This window comes from Hippoglossus stenolepis, chromosome 13, assembly GCF_022539355.2.
Source record: "Hippoglossus stenolepis isolate QCI-W04-F060 chromosome 13, HSTE1.2, whole genome shotgun sequence".
NCBI classification, from domain to species: Eukaryota; Metazoa; Chordata; class Actinopteri; order Pleuronectiformes; family Pleuronectidae; genus Hippoglossus; species Hippoglossus stenolepis.
Window position 1 is genome coordinate 21,643,597 of NC_061495.1, and position 18,984 is coordinate 21,662,580.

The 18,984-nt window shown below is 39.3% G+C and overlaps 1 protein-coding gene across 1 annotated transcript in view; it reads right to left on the minus strand.

Annotated features, from left to right (window-relative positions):
• Positions 1-18,984, minus strand: part of man1a2 (mannosidase, alpha, class 1A, member 2) — a 118,089-nt gene that overhangs the window by 52,912 nt on the left and 46,193 nt on the right. The window contains exon 5 of the mRNA XM_035174039.2: positions 4,258-4,376. Coding sequence (XP_035029930.1) covers positions 4,258-4,376 — 119 coding nt within the window. The remainder of the gene's footprint in view (positions 1-4,257; positions 4,377-18,984) is intronic.

Sequence of the window (18,984 nt, forward strand, 5' to 3'; positions counted from 1 at the left end):
AACCCGCAATCTACTTGGTGCCTTTATATCCACCTCAGAGGCACCGTTCATCAGACTAAGGCTGAAAATCTGATATGTGAGACATTTTGGAAAGACTTTCACACTTTGTTAAGCTTCATAGCGGGTTTCTAACCTTTAGTGCTTGAATGACACAATTTGTATCAAAAGTCGTGCTCCATAATCCAAAAGTGAATATCAGGGCTGTACCGAACACATTTTGACAGCGAAGTCAGATTTAGCTGTTCAATGCAAATATTCTTTAATGATTATTCGCTATTTTTCATATAGACTATCAAGCAAAGCTTTATTGTACAGGATTTGGTGTTACGTCAGTGCCAAAGCAAGAAAAAGCCAAGTTATCTCTTCGATCGAACATGTACGTTAACGGCAGATCAGACATGTGCAAGTAGTTTTGTTTTTTTTTGCCAACCATAGACGACTTGACACAGGGGATTGATTTTACCCCAGAGAAGAGCGTGAATCTGAGAAAGGCTCAGTCTCAAGTTATGCACACTGACTGACTGCTCGATTTACAGATCTCCATTAACTAAAAGGGACTGTGACTGAGGATTCAAATCTTTGACTTTCAGGGGACAACCGAACATAGCGTTATCTCAGAGATATTTTAGAATCAACATGATTTATACTTTCATACATTAGTTTTTAATATCTGTTGTGGACAAATCTCCATAAATTACCTCAGAAATCGTCCAAAAAATACATCATAATCCATTAAATCTTTAACTGCAGAATCTTAGCTAAAAATCCTCAAGCTTGGAAGTTTTGTTCAGCAGTAATCTAGAGGTTGTATCCATGATTACAGAGCAAATGTCAATGGCTAATTGAGCTTGACTTTTCATAGAGCATCTCTGTCACAATTTTGACCAATGTAGGCTAAAACTCACATTAGCTCAAGTATGTATGGAAAATAATAATATATATATATATAGTGACTGTTAAAAGCCCGTAAATAAAAGGGAGTAAGAAGAGTTAAAAAGTCTTTCTATTTCTTTCTTTCAGCCGTCTCTGCTACTTATTGCTTTGCTAACTTTGTCTTCTCCTCTAATCTGTCTTCCTCCATGTCTTCATTGGTCTATTCATCCAAACCCCATCTTCTCAGTCTGGTTGATCTTCATACCTCTTTCTCTTTCATTGCCTCTTATTGCACCTTTCTCTTCTTGTCACTCCATCTCTGCAGACCCAATTTCTCCCTCGTCCTCCATTCATCCATCTAAGCCTTTTTCTTCCTCTCTCTCTCTCTCCCTCCCTTGTTCTTCCAAACCAATTCCTCCCTCCACCCTTCTTTCCGCTGCTCAGCCACAGTGATCCTGAGGTTAATTAGCCCTCCAAGTGTCAGACTGTTAGATCCCCTCCTGCCTACCTGCGAGCTGCCCTGTGATTGCCTAGTAGAGGGACTAACAAGCTTGGGCGTCAGACATTGGTGCAGGCAGAGAGTAAGGAGTAAAAAAAGGATAAGGGGGGGTAGCAAGGATAACCCATACATGGACAAAAATAATGATGTCAAAGGATGGAATGGGAATGCAGAGAGAAAAGGGGAGAAAGGACAAGTGGTAATGGAGAACAAAGAATCAAAGGATGTTTAGTGAAAGAAGAGAAGAGGGAGGAACCGTTATGAAAGGTGATTTAAGGGGATAAATGACAAAAAGTGTAGCTTGGTGTGAATAAATGTGAAAGATAGTAGGAACAGAAAAAGGATATAACTTTCTGACTAGTATTCAGAAGACAAACAACAGGTTGGAGAATGATGGAGGGAAGGTAGTGAGAGAATAGAAGACTGGAAGGAGTGAGAATTATCCAGGGGGAAAAAGATGAAAGTAAAATGAACTCTTACGATGGACAGAGCGTGAGCTGGATAAGAACAAGTGATAGTTGTGGCAGAAGATGAATGGATAGATAAAAATTGCAATTGTTAAATGTAATGAAAGAGGGGAGACACGAGGACAATAAAGAGGTCAATTCCAGCACGAGGTTATAAAAGAAAACACAAAGGTAGTGCCTCAGTAAAGACAAAAATAGATAAGAAAAAAGAAGGGAGATGAAAATGGGGGGGTAATAAAAAAAATTGAGGAGAAAGAAGGAGTGGATGTGGATGTGATTGGCAGGTGAAAAGGGGAGAAGGAAGCTGTAATGAAAGAGAAGGAGGAAATAAATGAGCAGAGCTGCAGATGTGGCGGACAAGAAAGGAGGGTGTTAAAGGAAGAGGGAGATAGAAGAGAAAAGGGAAAGAAAATGGATTGAAATGGACAGAGAAGGATGAACATCAACCGATACTCAAAAGGGAATCAAGCAAGTAGAGCTCAATGGATTTAATGGTTGGCTGATCTACATTGGTATCTGCATTTATGTTTGCTGATACAAAACATTTCATTGTACAGGATCAATGGAAGATGTGCATTTATGTTGTATTTTAAGTAAAAATATATTTTCTTAATTAAATTTCTTAAGGTTTGGTTGCATTTGTGTTTTCATTATATAATTTGTGATTTATAATAAAGTGTACGGTTAAAATTGTGAAATGTCACACCTCAATTATACTTCTCTGTCATACGGTTTGACATCGTAGAAATCACTTACAATTTTTTCCAAAGATATTTAATGGTTGATCTGTATCGACATATCAGTCGGGCTCTGCTTAACTTTGTTATTATTGGGATGTTATTAGCCCAACTCTTAATTTACAATTCTTAATTCATACATCACAACCCTGTGGACTATTTTAAACAAAAAAAGAGCTCTAAATTTGGGAAAACATGACAATACTGAAAAAGTAAATTAGGCCTACAATGCTTAGTTGTAAAAAATGAAAAGGGTTATATTAGACTGATGAACACAAAAACGTTGTGGTAAAATGTGGGGAGTTGATCTTTTTCAATCCAAATCATAGCTACTGTTTTGACAAGTCCAATATTTGCTAGAGAAAGATACACACACACACACACACACACACACACACACACACACACACACACACACACACACACACACACACACACACACACACACACACACACACACACACACACACACACACACACACACACACACACACACACACACACACGCAGCTTCTGTTCATATTCTAAATGAGTTTCAATATGATTTGATTGATGCGGTGCAGAACACTGGTGACATCTGTGTTCTGATGGTGCTGGTTGAAAACCATGTTCATCAGATAAATTAAAGTAGCGCTAACTCCTGGTCTCTTTTAATGAATACTCCAGCATCATTAGAACCCCATTAGAAAGGCTGTGCTCTGCTGTCAAAGTAATTGGCCAAATTATGAATTTGGCTGTTGACGAAAGTAGAAAAAGATATTATGATTTTTTTATTCCAAAGGTATTTCTTGTAAAAAGCCTCCAGCCGTTCTGTGCTCTGCAAACCTTTTGGTCCTTCATATCAGTCAAGAGCTTAGCTCACAGCTAAAGTGAGTACAGCAGAGTCACTGTCCATCCAGCTTTATACTCATGTCTCTAAAGGGGATTCACTTCCAGTTTTGGACGATACACAGCTCTTGCTCCTGCACAGTTTGAATGCAAGTGTCTGCCAAATGAATGTAATGTACTGTAAAGTACAAGAGTGTTTTCACAGCAGGAGCAGGAAACACAACAACGTGTTTAATCCTTAAACAAGGTTCATTAAACCAAGCAGCAGCAATACGATATATTTAAATGCATCCAAATCCAGAGAAGATTGTTTAGATTGGGACTATGGACGGTATATAAATATAGAGAATATAACAGCTCCCAACATCTTGTTTTACCCCCTGGTGGCTGGCTGCAGTATAGGTCACAAACCCCACCTCTTCCATTGGGACATGGGTGAAATACATTGTTCTCAAAGATGCTTTCTGTCATTTGAGGTCGTTCTTAACCCTGGTGTATGTTCATGTGTTCTTGTTTCTGATATTTTGGGTTTTAAAACCGTACAAGACATCATGCTTGACAGCGGAGACTGACTCACGATTGGTTGTGTGTGTGTGTGTGTCGGCGGAACCTATTCTCTATATCTCTATTCCATGATCACAACTGCAAGGGCTGACTCCGAACGACCCCACCAGAACAAGATGGCAGCACTCGCATAAAGGATATTTTGGCTTCAGATTTACATGTCATCCATCTTTATTTATAGTCTATGATGCTCATCAACATGGACTGGACCTTAAATCTAAAAATGTCCTGATTGTGTTGCCACTTCTGTAATTTTTTTGATTGATATAAGAAGAAGTCGTGTACTCACCACACCAAAGTCCAGGTTCTGTTCGATCCACTCCTGTCCGTCCTTGAACTCATCGTGCAGACCCATGATGTACAGAGTGTCTAAGGCATCCACAATGGTCGCCCCTAGTTGGGAATTACCTGCAAAATACAAACAGAAAAATTAGTTAATTTATTTGGTCACAAATAACCCAATTAGCTTTATTCAATAAACCTGCACCTCTGGGAATTATGAGGAAAAGTAATCACAGAACACAACAGCTAAAATAAAAAGAGAGAAAGAAAACATACGACTGCAATAAAAAAGACATTGATCCATTTTTTTATGGATCAAAGTCAAAATTGACATTTTAGCAGCCATTACATGTGATTTATGTGATTAATATATGATGCACAGTATGACCTCTATCAACCTGCTTCTGTGACAAGTAGGAGGTCCGACATTCAGATCTACATTCCCTTAATTACAGGAGTCTGTAACTGACAGAGTAATATCTTGTAACAGAGATGGGACATTAAGCTAATTAGTGCCGAGTATAATAGCGAAGGTGTCACATCATCACTGAATGATAATCTGCCTCATTCACTTGAATGTCATGGTTTGAAGATCAGGACATTACGGCTGAGACATGATGTGATTCTGGTCACGTATGTGCAATACAATTCTCTGACAACAGGAGCGAGTAATCCAATTTTGAGTTTGAACCACTTTTAAAAGTCAGAAATCCAAGACAGCGCAGCTCAGCACTGCAGCTGTTGTTTCACTACCATTGATCAGCCACCCCATAAACCGCTGTTAATATATCACGGTTGCATTTTCGCGCACCACAGAAATAAAACGTTACTTACTGCCCCTTTAAGTAAGCTGCAATTCATCAAGGACTGTTGTTTCTACTCACTGTTGTATTTTAATACTATTCATCACACTACAGCTGAGGTCAGCATCTCTCCAACTCCAGCTCTGGGGCTTCTATAGCCTAATAATGCAAAGCAATTTATGTTGTGCTTATTTAAATACTACAGGCTTTGAAGGTATCATCAAAAACACATCTCTGTGTAAAGGGATTTGAGCCTAATTTACAAATGAGGAGCACGAATCTAATTAACAGGTCAGTCGGTCCTTGTCCTTTAACCTGGACAGTTTTTTATTTTTTTCCCCTAAATTGTCTTGATGGCCAACAGCTAGAGAACTAAATGCAGTATATGCAAAGATAGTTCTCTATGTACAGTATAATACATACAAATTGTACCCCTGTTCAGATATTTAGCATTAACATGTTTCTGATACAGATTTAATGGCTGAAAAATCTAAAATGAAACATGAATACACATGCAAAATCAAGTTCAAAGTTTCCATAACAGCAGACATCAGCAAACGTTATGACTGACACTGATCTACGACTGTGGAAGGTTGGCACTGACCAATAAATCAGTTTAGCACTAACAATTCCACTCCCTTTTGCCAGATTGGCTAGATGTTTATCGCTGCATGTTTGAATATATAGGTTCATACTTGATAAACAGGAGGACATTTAAATGTACACTTAAACTCCAGTTTCAGTCAGTCAGGTAAATCAAAGTGTATTTTTTTCCCCAGTAGACCTCCAATTAGTAATATTATTCTGAGGATATGTATTACATCATGTGATTACAATTTCTTATAGTTCTACTCAAACCACAAGTGTAAATTTGATTACATCATCATATGGATCGATATTTACTTTTTTCTGTAAAAGAATCAATGCAGATTCTAAACGTCCTCATTTGTATGTAAAACAATGCAGCAAAGTGTTTCAAGATCTCATCAGATCATCTGGATTCCCCCTCTATCACTGAATTTGGTCCAGTTTGTTGCACAAACATTAACAGATATGTCATTGGTAAACGTCTGTGTCACTGCCCTTTAAATTATTCCCCATGTCATATCAGCAAAGGTGTGCTTTGCTGGAATTCCTGAGTCTCATTAGTGTCCCTTCTTATCTACGACTTCATTCAAAGGGAATGGGGGAGGTAGCGTTAGTACCATTATAGAAACGAACCGCTAAATCACTGGAAAAATAAACTGCGGCCAAGCAGGCACGGCGGATAGCGAGATGCCCTGGCCATCTGCCGGATCTTGACAGATTGGCCTGGACCGTTGGGGGAGCAGAGCCCCTCTGCTGCAGCAAGAAACCCCCATCTCTGTCCCTTCTGTCTCTTTCATCACCCACAGGTTACGCTTTAGGCATCATAGCAATGTGAGGCCAAGACAGAGGCCTGTCAAGAATCTTAGGTCAGGGAATATTTTTTGATGTCAAGGTTTTCTCCAACAGCTCCAGAATGTGACGCTTTCTCTGTGTTCACATCACAGTGAGTAGTCACCATCACTGCCATGAATAAAAAGAGTGTGATTTTCACATTAAGTTATCGAGCCATGTTTTTGCTTCTGAAATACCAAGAGGTGTAGCCCTAATTGTTTCAGAATAACCCTCTCGTAATTTCTCCAAACTATTATTGGATTTCTGCCAGAGGCAGCATCAGTGTGACAGTGGCACTATGTGTAACTGATAGTGACATTTTGTCTGAGCTTTGCAGTCGATACATCGTCTTATTTAGACATGTTAAAACACAAACCTCCTTGTATTAGACACTTTAGGGTTAGTTGTGGATATATGTGAAACAAGGCATACAATTATATTACGTGGTCTTAGAATAGTATTCCCTTCTGCTGTGATGATATCAAAGTTATGATAATACAATCATTAATTTACTTTAAAATTCAGAGTATTAAAATGTCAATTTACTACTGCACACAACCTATTTTGTTTGGGCTAATTTCAGATATTTTAAATCATGATTAAATAGTCTTTATGTCTATATTAATATTACGTCTATATTAATATGTCTACATTACTTAAATTGGTGTGTCCCAGCATAGATGAACTATTAGTTCATTAAAATAAAAACTAATGGGAGGGCTACTAAGTTATTTTAATTATTGATGAATCTATCGATTTGTGCATTCATTGTTTAGACTATGAAATATCAAAAATTAGCCCAATGAAACTTCAAACATCAAAACTCAAAAAGTATTCAATTCAAATACACAAACTACACAAAGGCAGCAAAGAGATACAACCAGCAAATATTTCTTATTTTTGTTTGACTGAATGCTAAACAATAAATCAATCGTCAAAGTTGTTATGTTTTATTTCAATTTATTACTTAATTTATATTAAGCATTATATTGTAAAATTATTGGAGAATTATATTTTTACCCAATATACAGGGAACCTATAATGATTTTAAGGTTAGGTTAAAGGGATAAAATAACTTTAATGTATTAATGTAGAGTAGAATATTGATATTGAAAGTTACACAATGACCTCAAGAAACACATATGGCCATAAATAATGTATGGTTGTGTTTTACCTGCTTTGAATATTTCTCCAACCTACAAGGGCGATATATGTGAACCCTGTGGTATTATTTGGTATTCGGTATTAATTGGTGCATAATCTAATCTTCATTTCAGTCACTAATAAACACAAACACTATTCCACATCTTTACTGATGACAACCATTCAGTATTCACTTCACAGTGCTGGTGGAAAAAGAAAGTGCACCCATGGATTTAAAAACTGCATGGTCCAAACTCCTTTGGCAGCAATAACCTCAGATAAGTGTTTCGGGCAGCTGTGGATCAGACCTGCACAACCACATCTTCCACACAGAACCGCTGCAGCTCTGCCACATTCTTAGGGAGTCTGGCATGAACAGCTCTCTGAGGTCACTCCACAGCATCTCTGTAGGGTTAAGGTCTGGGCCACTTGAAAGAGGTTGTCAGCAGCAGCCATCTGTCCCGGCCCAGAGGCAGCAAAGCATCTCTAAGTCGTGTCGCTCTCTCCCTCCACTGTACTTCACTGTTGGGATCATGATCTAAACCCTGCTTTCAACAGTCCATACAAATATTTTCCCTGTAGTCTGGAGGAGCTCTTCAACCACATATGCAATGCTGTTTTTGGACAGCAACAGCTTGTGCCTTGGTGTCCTCACGCCAAGCACGACAGACCCATGTTCACGAGCAATGTTACTCCAATCTGGTTTCGTTACGGGACTCCTGGTTTGCTCACACCCAGCTTTTGCTGATCAATAAATATGGACAATAAAATCCAGTGATTTGTGCTATAAGTGACGTTGTAAATTGATTGTCATTGTTCATTATTGTAACTTAGATCCAACCATATTATAAGACAAATTGATGAAATTCGAAAGAGTTAGTTCACTTTTTGTCATCACTTCATCAACTTATCCACAACTTCTTAAAATCATCGTCAAGCTAATTTTTGTTGTAATTTCAAAACAAAAACAGAATTAAAATTTGCACTTGTATTTTATGATTCTGCGACTCTTCTGTGACCTTGAGCTCCCTTGAATGTTTTGGTTATAACCTTGAGATCACACCTCAACAGTCTCACCTCTCTCCATCTCCTTTCTGCTCCACACTTTCATCTGCCCCTCCTTCCTCTCAAAAACATATCTTGGTTCTCATTCATCACTGTCTTGCTTGTGTTTTTGTTTTTTCTCTCTTTCCATGATCGCTCCATTCAAACCCTGATACAAGAGAAACTCCTTTAACCTTCTGTTGCCATTTCATTTTTGTTTTAGCATTCTCCTCATGCTAAATCTCCTTTCCCCCCCTGGTTGTCTGGCTGGACTCTACCTTTACCTGCGGTCTGTCTTCATATCTCAGCCTTGTATTGCTTCACTGCCATTCTTGTCAACACACACTGCCCATAGCTGTCAGTTTGCACTATCCTCTCTACATCTCAGTGCTGTACAGCCCTTCTTCGTACAATGCCAAGTGCAAGAAAGAACTGGCACTTCCAAGAGTCCTGTGTGTTCAGGGTTGCCAGGCATTGCTTATCTGTGACAAATTGGCCAGGATGAGGTTTATTAATTTGGGGAATTATCGCCACAGCCTCATGCACACAAACTCTCTCAATCTATCTCCCTTCCATTCCTATGAGTACAATCCTATTCTTTTGATTGAATTCACAGCACACACCTTCTCTCTTCCTGAACTCAACTCTCTAAAACTCTCCAACTTCCTCTCTCCATCCATCACATTCTCACACATCGTTCTCTCTCTCCTCTTCCATTATCCCCCTCTCCCACTGAAACACTCACACTCCCTCTCTTGGTCCCTGTGCCAGATTCATTAGGAGACAGGTTTCAGAGCTCTACGGTTTGAATTCACACGAGGCAGGGAAACGTGATGACATTATTCAGTCTCCTTTCTCTCTGTTTTGTTAACCGTCAGCTGTGGGAGTAGTGGAAGATGATAGAGAGCTCAGGTGTAGTGGTAGGTGTGTGTGTGTGCGTGCGTGTGCTTGTGTGTTGCACAGGTCAGAATTCAGCATTACCTCCCACAAGGAGGTTATGTTGTTTTTGGGCGATTTTCAACATTTTTCTAAGTAATCGGAAGGGCACTCATCGGAGAAAATGCTTCTGCCAAGACTAACACCTTCTTCAACATTTATATAACATATATTATATTTTATATAATTCAATGGGCTATATGGTACATACCCCAACCCTAAAAATTTATGGAAATCGGTTCTGGTGTTTGAGTAGTCCCGCTGACAGACAAATGGCAATGAAAGCATAACCTAAAGGTTTATTTAATCATTGTATATATATACCCTGAAGTTGACTTTGTGCTTGAGAATGGAAGAACATGTAGGGATGGAGTGAAAATAACATGGAAGTGGTTTTAGTTTATGCATGTGTGTGGTTGTCCTTTGACTTTGTTTCAATGTGTGATGAATGCATTTTTTGTGCGTGTGCATGACATTGTGTTTCTCAGTAAGACTATATTTTACTTGACAAGAAAGTATGATTTGGACTGAGCTTTGGAGTTGTTACTTTCTACGACTCCCTCTCTCGTGTTTGCTCTCTTGCAGCTTCTCTGAATTTGCCTTTATCCTCTTCATCCATCTCATTTCATCTCTTGCATTGTGCTCCCTCGGATGCCCTCGACACAGCCATCTGCACTGGCCTCAGTGTGTCCACACTGCTGTTAATCCTCTGCTTACATTCTCTCTCAGTTACATCTAACACAACAACACTCTAGTTGTACAGATGAGCAATATAAAGGAGCAATACTGCCTTTACAGTGATTAAGTTGAAAATACGTCTGTAAATAGGATAATTACTGCTACTTATTCTGATGTTTTTTTATAAATACCATTTCCAGTGCTGTGACCAATGCAAATTAAACTGTTCACCCAAAGTGTTAATTATAATGAATAATATACACAACTTTAACCAAACAGACAAAGCTTACCAAGTGTCTATTTTGTATTCAGTTCTCAACTTTTAGTTTTTGGTCTTTGTTGGCCCTGGTCAGATTTGAGCATACATCCAGTCAATATCACAGCTAGCTTCTCCACATCTCCTCCTCCTCTGCTGCTCCACAAAGCATTTCAGCTTGTTTTGTAATGAGCCTAGTGGCGATAAACGAAGCCAAATCAAATCCCCAGATCAACACAGGCCAGTCTGGCTGCGAGCAGACAACTGGTTACCAACTTATTTGGCACCAGACCGAAACATCTGCTGTGTTTTGTTTTCTGCCTCGGAGGGTTAGTGGTCAGACTGGGCCTTCCACTCAACATGAGCTTCCCCGACTAAACCCCAGCCTGACTGCATGTCTCCAGGCCCAGTGCCAAAGGGTTTCAGTCGGCTGCACGGGTTTCTACTACGAAGCCATTTTAATGGCATTCTCTAGTCTGGCCACAGAAAAGGAAATAAATAGCTTTGAAGCAATGTAGCAACAGTTAAAGCAATGTGTACAGGATAAACGTGTGTAAAATGAACAGATAATGCCTCAAAAGATCAGCTCAACTGAAGAGCTACATTTACTATGTATGGTATTTACAGTATGTCCAACTTAATGCCAGGGATTATACATCCCCACAACAAAATCCACAGGCTGTATAAATTGTATACAAGGTAAGTCTATATGATAAACAAAATATTTCTACAGATGTGTATACACTAGCTTTAGTTTTATAGAGCCCGCAATATACCTGATACTGACATTTGATTCCCGATAAATCCAATCACTCAAACCTATGGCAACCCAGAGTTGAGACTAAAACTGCTTTCAGACACGCAATGAAGTCAAGACATTTTCCTGATATCTTCCAGAGGGGTCGTGAGCAAAAAATATTAGGAGGAGCCATACACGTAGAAGACACGACAGAGACGAGATTTGAAAGCGTTTGGTGATAAGGGCCAACGCTGCTGTGGATGTGGATTTCCACAGTGAAATATATACTGTATGTCATGTCCTGCCTCCTGCTGCTCTACCCAGGCTCCCCCTCTCGCCTAATGTTCTAGACATAGTCTTGTTGTTGTGAGCGAATCTGACCAACACAATCTCCTGCTGCATTTTCCTCTCTATCACAGAATAAAGCTGTGGTACCTTTGAAAAAGGCACAGGAAGGCTGCAATTACAGGTAAATGCTTTGATGCCATTTTAGTTTTATGTATAATACCTAAGTATATATTTTTTCCACTGCCTTTTTGGTCTTTGTTCTTGAAGTTTGATGAAGGTTCCCGTAGCACTGCAATTGACTTCAAATAATTTCTTCAAGGCAATAGTCTCATATAAGCAGAAAGTAAAATTCCACCGAATATTTTAAATCATGTACATGTACTCGTCTCTTAACCTCTATCTACAAAAGGAACCACAAAAAACATCTGAATTATCCATCTGCCTGACTGTGACAGGGAAAAGTGAGCTCTGAGGTACTAACTAGTGGACTAATTGCCCTTGTTCCCTCTCGCACACTGCATTACTGCAAACTAGTCTTTAAAACGTCCAATGTATGTTCCCTTACATGTAAGGGGTCTGCTTAGATTAAAAAATCTGATGCAGGGAGGTCTTTGTAGCTGAGAGTTTAATAGAAAGAGTGACTTGAGCTAAGTCATTTGGGAGAAAAGGGAAAGTTGCTCAAGATGGAATTGAGGGGAGGAGGCGGGGTTTCATGCACTTACCAGCTTAGCCAGAGAAAGGTCAGCAAATCCCTCAAAATCCAACATTACATACACAAGGCCCACTGACTGGAGTATTCAGAAACCTAATTACATCAATTGGTCAGAGGCAAATACACATCACAATGTTAAAAAAGCCAAAGCCGAACTGCAAAATGGATTACTGCTGTCGTCTAGCAGTAACAGGGAAGACTCACTTGTGTTCATCCTTATTATGCACTACCTTCCTGACATCACACTGGATCCTTTCTCTCACTCCAAGCTTTCAGACTTTTTGTGTTTGGGCCCCAAATTCATATGTTACTTCACCCTCTGCTGTTTGGTGTGTTGCCATTTTGCGGTCTGGTTTTCCTTCTCAATCTGACCCTCTCAGTCTGGTTTGTGCCAACATGTCCTCCATTATTCTACCACTGAAACCAGACCAATCAGAGAGCTCACGTTTATTCGCTCTGGTTGGTCAGAATGACTTCCATCGGTCCCAAAACTCGCTTCCTGAAACAACCAAGATGACTTCCACTGATCTGGAGACTTCTGATGATATCGAGACAGTATTAACCCTGAGGAGGATTGGGCCATGTTGTCCATTTTTAAACATTTTAGATTTTGCCTTAATAAAGAAGGTGTTAGCCCGAAAATACAGAAGACACATTAACTTAGTCCAGAGGTGTAAACACACTGTACGTGAGATTTTGCTCTGATGTGTTTACATTTTGTATCACTCTGCAATAGGTCACATGTTTTGTTGGTCTTATTGGTTTTAAGTTTGTTCTTCAACTGTTGATAATCGATATCGAAAATGAACTGAGAGGTTATACACAGATTTGCAAATAAGAATTGGTCAGGCAATTACAAGCTGCCCTTATTGAATCACTAAGTAAAATGCAAAGACATATAAACAAGACTTTTCATTTACAAAATTGTAATTAAACAAATATTAGTTGAAGTATAAATTCAATAGAATAAATTGCATGAAAGACAAGACTTGTAAGTTTGGACACGTCAAAATAAGTAACACACTGTCGTAAGTATATGTCTATACACATAATTTACATATGGAAACAATAGCACTACATATTACCCAGCCCTGTTGCTGAATTTCTGCCATGGTAATATAAACATGAGTCCGCAGGCAGAAGGACCAACCAGGTTCAGCCACAAAATTTCTACAGCCACCAAAGCTCCCTGCACTGTACTGAAGCAGCTCCCTTAACTCTGTAACAGGGTAGTTATATCAAAATTTATAGAAACTCTAACAGCTTCAGAGTAGAGTTATGTGGAGCCGCATTCTGGGCATTGGATCCAGAATGACTCATCCAATTTTTCATTGGCACCATTATTTAGATTCCAGCCCTTATAATGTGTTTGCATAGATTGTAGAGAGTGACAGGAGGAAAAACTGAAGCCTGTAGGTCTGATCTTAAAGGGGAATACTTTTCATAAAATGTCTCCTTTTTTTACACCGTTTCTCAGCAGACAAATCCTCCTGTTTCCTTCTGCCCAATTTGGCACCAGCAGCCTTGCTGAAAGTTTAATCTATAGCGAAACAGAGGGAGTGAGGGGAGGCCAAGTCGAAGAGCTCTGAAGAAAATGTTGATGTATTGTCTGGATCAGAATTCAATTCTCTTCTCAGTCTCATTTCGCACCGCAAATGTGCAAACCAAAGTCTGCAAAGTTAGAAATAATGTATTAGGCTCACTCATCTAAATGGAGATATACTCATTACTGCCAACCGGGTCACATTAGGCCTGAAGTCTTAGGTCTTAGAGGAATCTACATACGATAAAAACATAGCATCAAAAATAAATGTGTAACCGTAGACACACATTTGTGCAGGTTCCTGGTGACATGAGCCTAAATTACCTAATGACATTTAAATATTCTCTGTAATTATCAGTATAATGGCAAATACGTTTTCTCTGCCATTAATTACTACTAATTGATTGCTCTATAGTGCTGCACAACACTGACATTAGAGACAACTATCTGAACTCTCTAGTATAGACACATAGTTCCTTTCCATGTCCGAGTTGTCATAATATTATGGGGACTCAAGTCAGTTAATAAAAATGCAACCAAAGCTTTTGCAATCATTTTTAAGGATTAACTAGCTATAAAGAGCTGATAAAGGAACCATGCAGCCATATTATACAGAATGACAAATAATTTGCCTTGGAGGGCTTTAAAATCTATATCATTACACCCTTAATTTGGATAAGGCAAAAAAAATCTACCAAGAATAAAGGAAACATCTTCAGGAGGTGCAAAAAAAAAAATGGGGATCCATAATCCTTTAAACAGACAAACAAACACAGCGACTGTTGAAAATCTGTTAACTGCTTTGGTCTAATTTTGTGTGAAATAATGGAAACCACCATTATCACTATTGTCTTCCTATTACCCAAACCCCCAAGTTCTCCCCCTCATCCCCTCACATAGAAAGAAGCTTTGGGGCCTTGAGGCAGTCATTATAAAGTGATCATCGGCATGGGGCCCCAACCCCGGTGCCACCCCAACACGCACGCACGCACGCTAAAAAAAAGAGCGAAAAGCCTGATGTATGATCCTTTCCAGTGCATGAGTGTTTTCAGTTTAGCAGGATGTCGCTTTGTCTCTCATCCAACGAGGGAAATCATTGCATTCGTTTAGCAGACATTAATCAGGGGAACACAATTTTGCCATTCGTTGTGATAATGTGCATTTATGATTTGTAATGGGATATTTTAATCAGAAAGCTGATGGGGGGAGCAGCTGTGCATGTGAGCTTATGAATATGGCAGTGAGGAGGAAATGGTCCTGGGGTGGAGTTAAGCTTCATCACACGAACAACCCTGAAGGTCGTGGGGAAAATGAATCTTTTTAACCCAGATAGATCAGATGTTAGATTCCCTTTAGCAGAAATTAAAGAATAGAGAATAAATTAACTAGTAGTATACAAAATACTAGAAGCACCATTCTACTCTTTACAGATACTGGCACTCAGTAGTGCTCAAGGCACAACAGTCCCTTCCACCAAATAATGTCCAATTCCTCCACCAAGTTTTGTTGAAATCCTTCCAGTAGTTATCCATAATCCTGCTAACATACAACCAAAAGACAAACTAACGGAAAAGGGCCAAAACATAACATCCTTTGTGTAGGTAGCAAGCGATGATCATTTCAGTAGCATCCAAACAAACAGTTTCATTCAGGTGAAACAATAACAGCCGATTTGGTCGATATCTTTGAAAACAAACATCTAAGGGTGGTGCAATTTTTTTTACATTCAGTTTTTCTCAACTCACCGTTAAAGTAAATTATATTTGGGGCTGAGTATTTACTGGAAATCATCTTTGACAAAAACTGTGTTAATGGAATTGTTGCGGTGCTCTGTATAAAACTGTCCAGGTGACAGCATGCTGCATCCTTAATGTATAAGATAATCACTGAGGAAGATTACTGTCTGCAGATTGTTCAATATCTTGCCTTGCAATCCTAATGCAATCCTAAAATGGCATGAAGTAAGAACTTTATTTCAAGAAGGACTAATGAGACTATTGGTATATTTTAGTTTTATAAACTTTCACCGTACTGCTGCTTTTGAATAGCAGCTCTATATTCCCTCTCACATTTTCCTTTTATTTTATTTCTCTTTTCCCCAACATTACAACTGCATTAAATGTGGAAATGTACTCTTTTCTTGCCACTCCATTTCACTCGTCCTTTTGCATTTTCTTTATTCAATGTCCTTCAGCACAAGGACTGATTACTTAGGCCAAAGTAATGCTTAAATGGCTACTTAGCTTTGCTTCAGAAGAAGGTTACAAGCAGACCATGCACAAAAAGAAATAAATAAAAACTTCTCTTCTCAACTCAGGTCTCAGAAAATCACGGAGACATGAGTGGAAAGGAGGGGCAGACGTGGGATTTCGTGTTCCTCATATGCTGTTGGGATGTTGTCAGACTGAGCAATAGAGAAAATGCTTACGATAAACATTCAAGGTAAAATGAACCAAAATGAAATTATGTTTGTCCACAATCCAGGGGACAGAACACAACATGTATTCTGCAGTACAATAGAAATATTAGAATAAAATTCTGTCCAGTATCCGTTCTCAATAAGGTTTACATGTAATGTATCGTGTACTACTTGTTTCACTGGTCAGTCCAATATTAAAGGTCTTGGTTTATGGGACTAAGCATGGACTGAATATGTCCAGGGCCACAGACTGCTGTGTCTGAGTCATTGGTCTTCACCCATGGGGATGCATTTCTATGGCGCCACTGTGCAACCTTTTCCAGGACACTATACACTGTTTCGTCCTGGGAGACAATCATGTGAAGACATGAGCTCGAAGGCCGCAAAAAAAATGCTGCATGGCTGTGAGGAAGAGCGGACTTCTGAATCCACGGTTATCACGGAATCAACATGAACCCCTCAGAGATATTACGAGAGGGAATTAATATCCAGTAGTTCAACAACAGATTACACTCCTCAGTGTCTATTGATTAAAAAAAGCTGGAAATCAAAGCAGTACTTCATCTGGTATTGTGGTTCTTTGGGATTTTGGATGAGGCATTATCTCAGAAACAGAATCTATAGTCAGCTGACTCCCTTGATCGCCCGAGCAGCAAGTTTAGATCAAGATTATCAGAGAGAGGGAATTCTTGCACAACAACGAACGGCGGCTCGAGGCAATTACAAACTGGCAGCAAAGTATTTCTGTTTTAGTGCAATGGGATGACTCACAGGTTTCTATGTGATTAAAAGTAAAAAAAAAAGAGAAGTTGGTATACAATGTATTCCCACCACCTTAAAAACATAGTAATGTGCCAGTTTAAATATATTATTAAAAAAAAAATTGACTAGGATGGTGCTTTCGTCTGCCAAGGCTAACGCTTTAACTCGCCCTGTTTAGGAAAATCCTGGATCCATCCATTCCATCCAATTGTTATTGGGTATTGGCCCCACCACAAAATGTCATGAAATCGATTTAGTAGTTTTTGAGTAATCAGTCAGACACACAAACAAGTCAAAGTGGAGCTCATACCTCAGTTTCATTTTCCTCATCAAAATCCACTAATTGTTCCCTCGGAAAATGGTAAAAATGTCACGCACAAAAAAAACACAAAAACCCAGCCCCTTTGACAATGTAAAAAAATAAATATATAAATCCTGGATACGCCCCCATTTAAGATCCTTGCCAAAACTGAACGAGTTATTTCTTGGTACAAGTCGTGTCATTTTACCAAGTTTCGTGGAAATGTGTTCAGTCGTTTGTGCGTAATCCTGCTGACAATCAAACCAACAAATAAAAAAACAACAGACAGACTGGCTAAAATGTAGATGTAATACAAATTTAAGACAAGCCAATAGTGGCATTAAACAAAGATTTACTTGCTATACAAAAAATTTGAAAATCATGACCCAGCCGTTCTTGCAACAACATGTCCGTGTGACATGAGACTTGATACTGACAGATAATCTCTACGGGCAACATGATGCACAAACAACCATAGTAATACTGTAATGGACCAAGCAAGTGCCATGAATAATGAGTGAGCTCTCTCAAGCACTGGACTGGCAGAAAGGCCAGATGTCCAAAATTCATTCCAGTTTTGCATCATCTCCTCCGCCTTCTACCCAACAGGCATCAAGCAACAACAAGCCTGAGGCGGTCTGTGATATCGTTTACTGGGAGCATGTCAAACTGCCTCTGGGAGAGTGCAATGTGCCTAAGAAGTGAGAGATTTGCACCTGTGGGTTCTTTTGTTGCTGACAGACATGATGGGATTCAACAAATGACTCAAGTAGGGTTATGTCAAAGTCACAAATAAAATCTAGCAAGTAAATAAGCAACGTCTTCTTGTTTCTCTGTTGGTTTCTTTGATGTTTGATTATCCACATGATAACACAAAAACTACTGAACTGATTTCCATTGAATTTAGTGGAACAATGCAACACAGGGAAGAGAGAACCCAGTAAATGTTGCCGCGGATACAGAGGACGGGGCGGATCACACAGATCACTCACTTTCTTCAACATAGCGAGATGGTTGAGAGGTTGTTTTTTTGACATCTATACAAATTTCCCAGGGAATAATTAATGGATCTTAATGACAAACTGATTTAAAGGAATGATACCTATGGCAGTGTTTCATTTGGTGCACCTTGATTAAATTTAAAGGGGACTTTTGGGTCTTACCACAGGTATCCACTGCTGAGTGGCGTTCCATCTGAAATTGTTATCGTTTAACTTTCTATAAATTATTCAGTCTGTGTCGCTCATGCAAAGAACAGGAGGTCTCATTTAACTTCACTATTCCAGCTAAGAAAACCTGTGGAATCTTGGGTTGCCCAGAGGGAAAGTAAGACAGTGGTGTGGACTTACATTCACACTTGAGTCCTGATCAATGTAACATGACCTCTGTCTGCTGGGAGCATTTTCCAGTAAAGATCAGAGTCTGTGCTGCCCATCTGAAGCCTGGCCTTCAAGCTGTCTCGCCCACAACGTCACCAAGGGTCAAGTGTTTTCAGCCAGAATCAATGGTGGCTGATGCTCCTCATACCACTATCCATAGATACCATTACTCTGTGTGTGTTGGGGGGGCAGACAGAGTTACAACCTAGAGATGAATAAAGCTTTCAATCACCTGACTGGACAATGTCACCACTAAGGACAGAGCTACTACGACCAGACCTACAAGGTACAAAAAGCATTGAACTGGCAGTC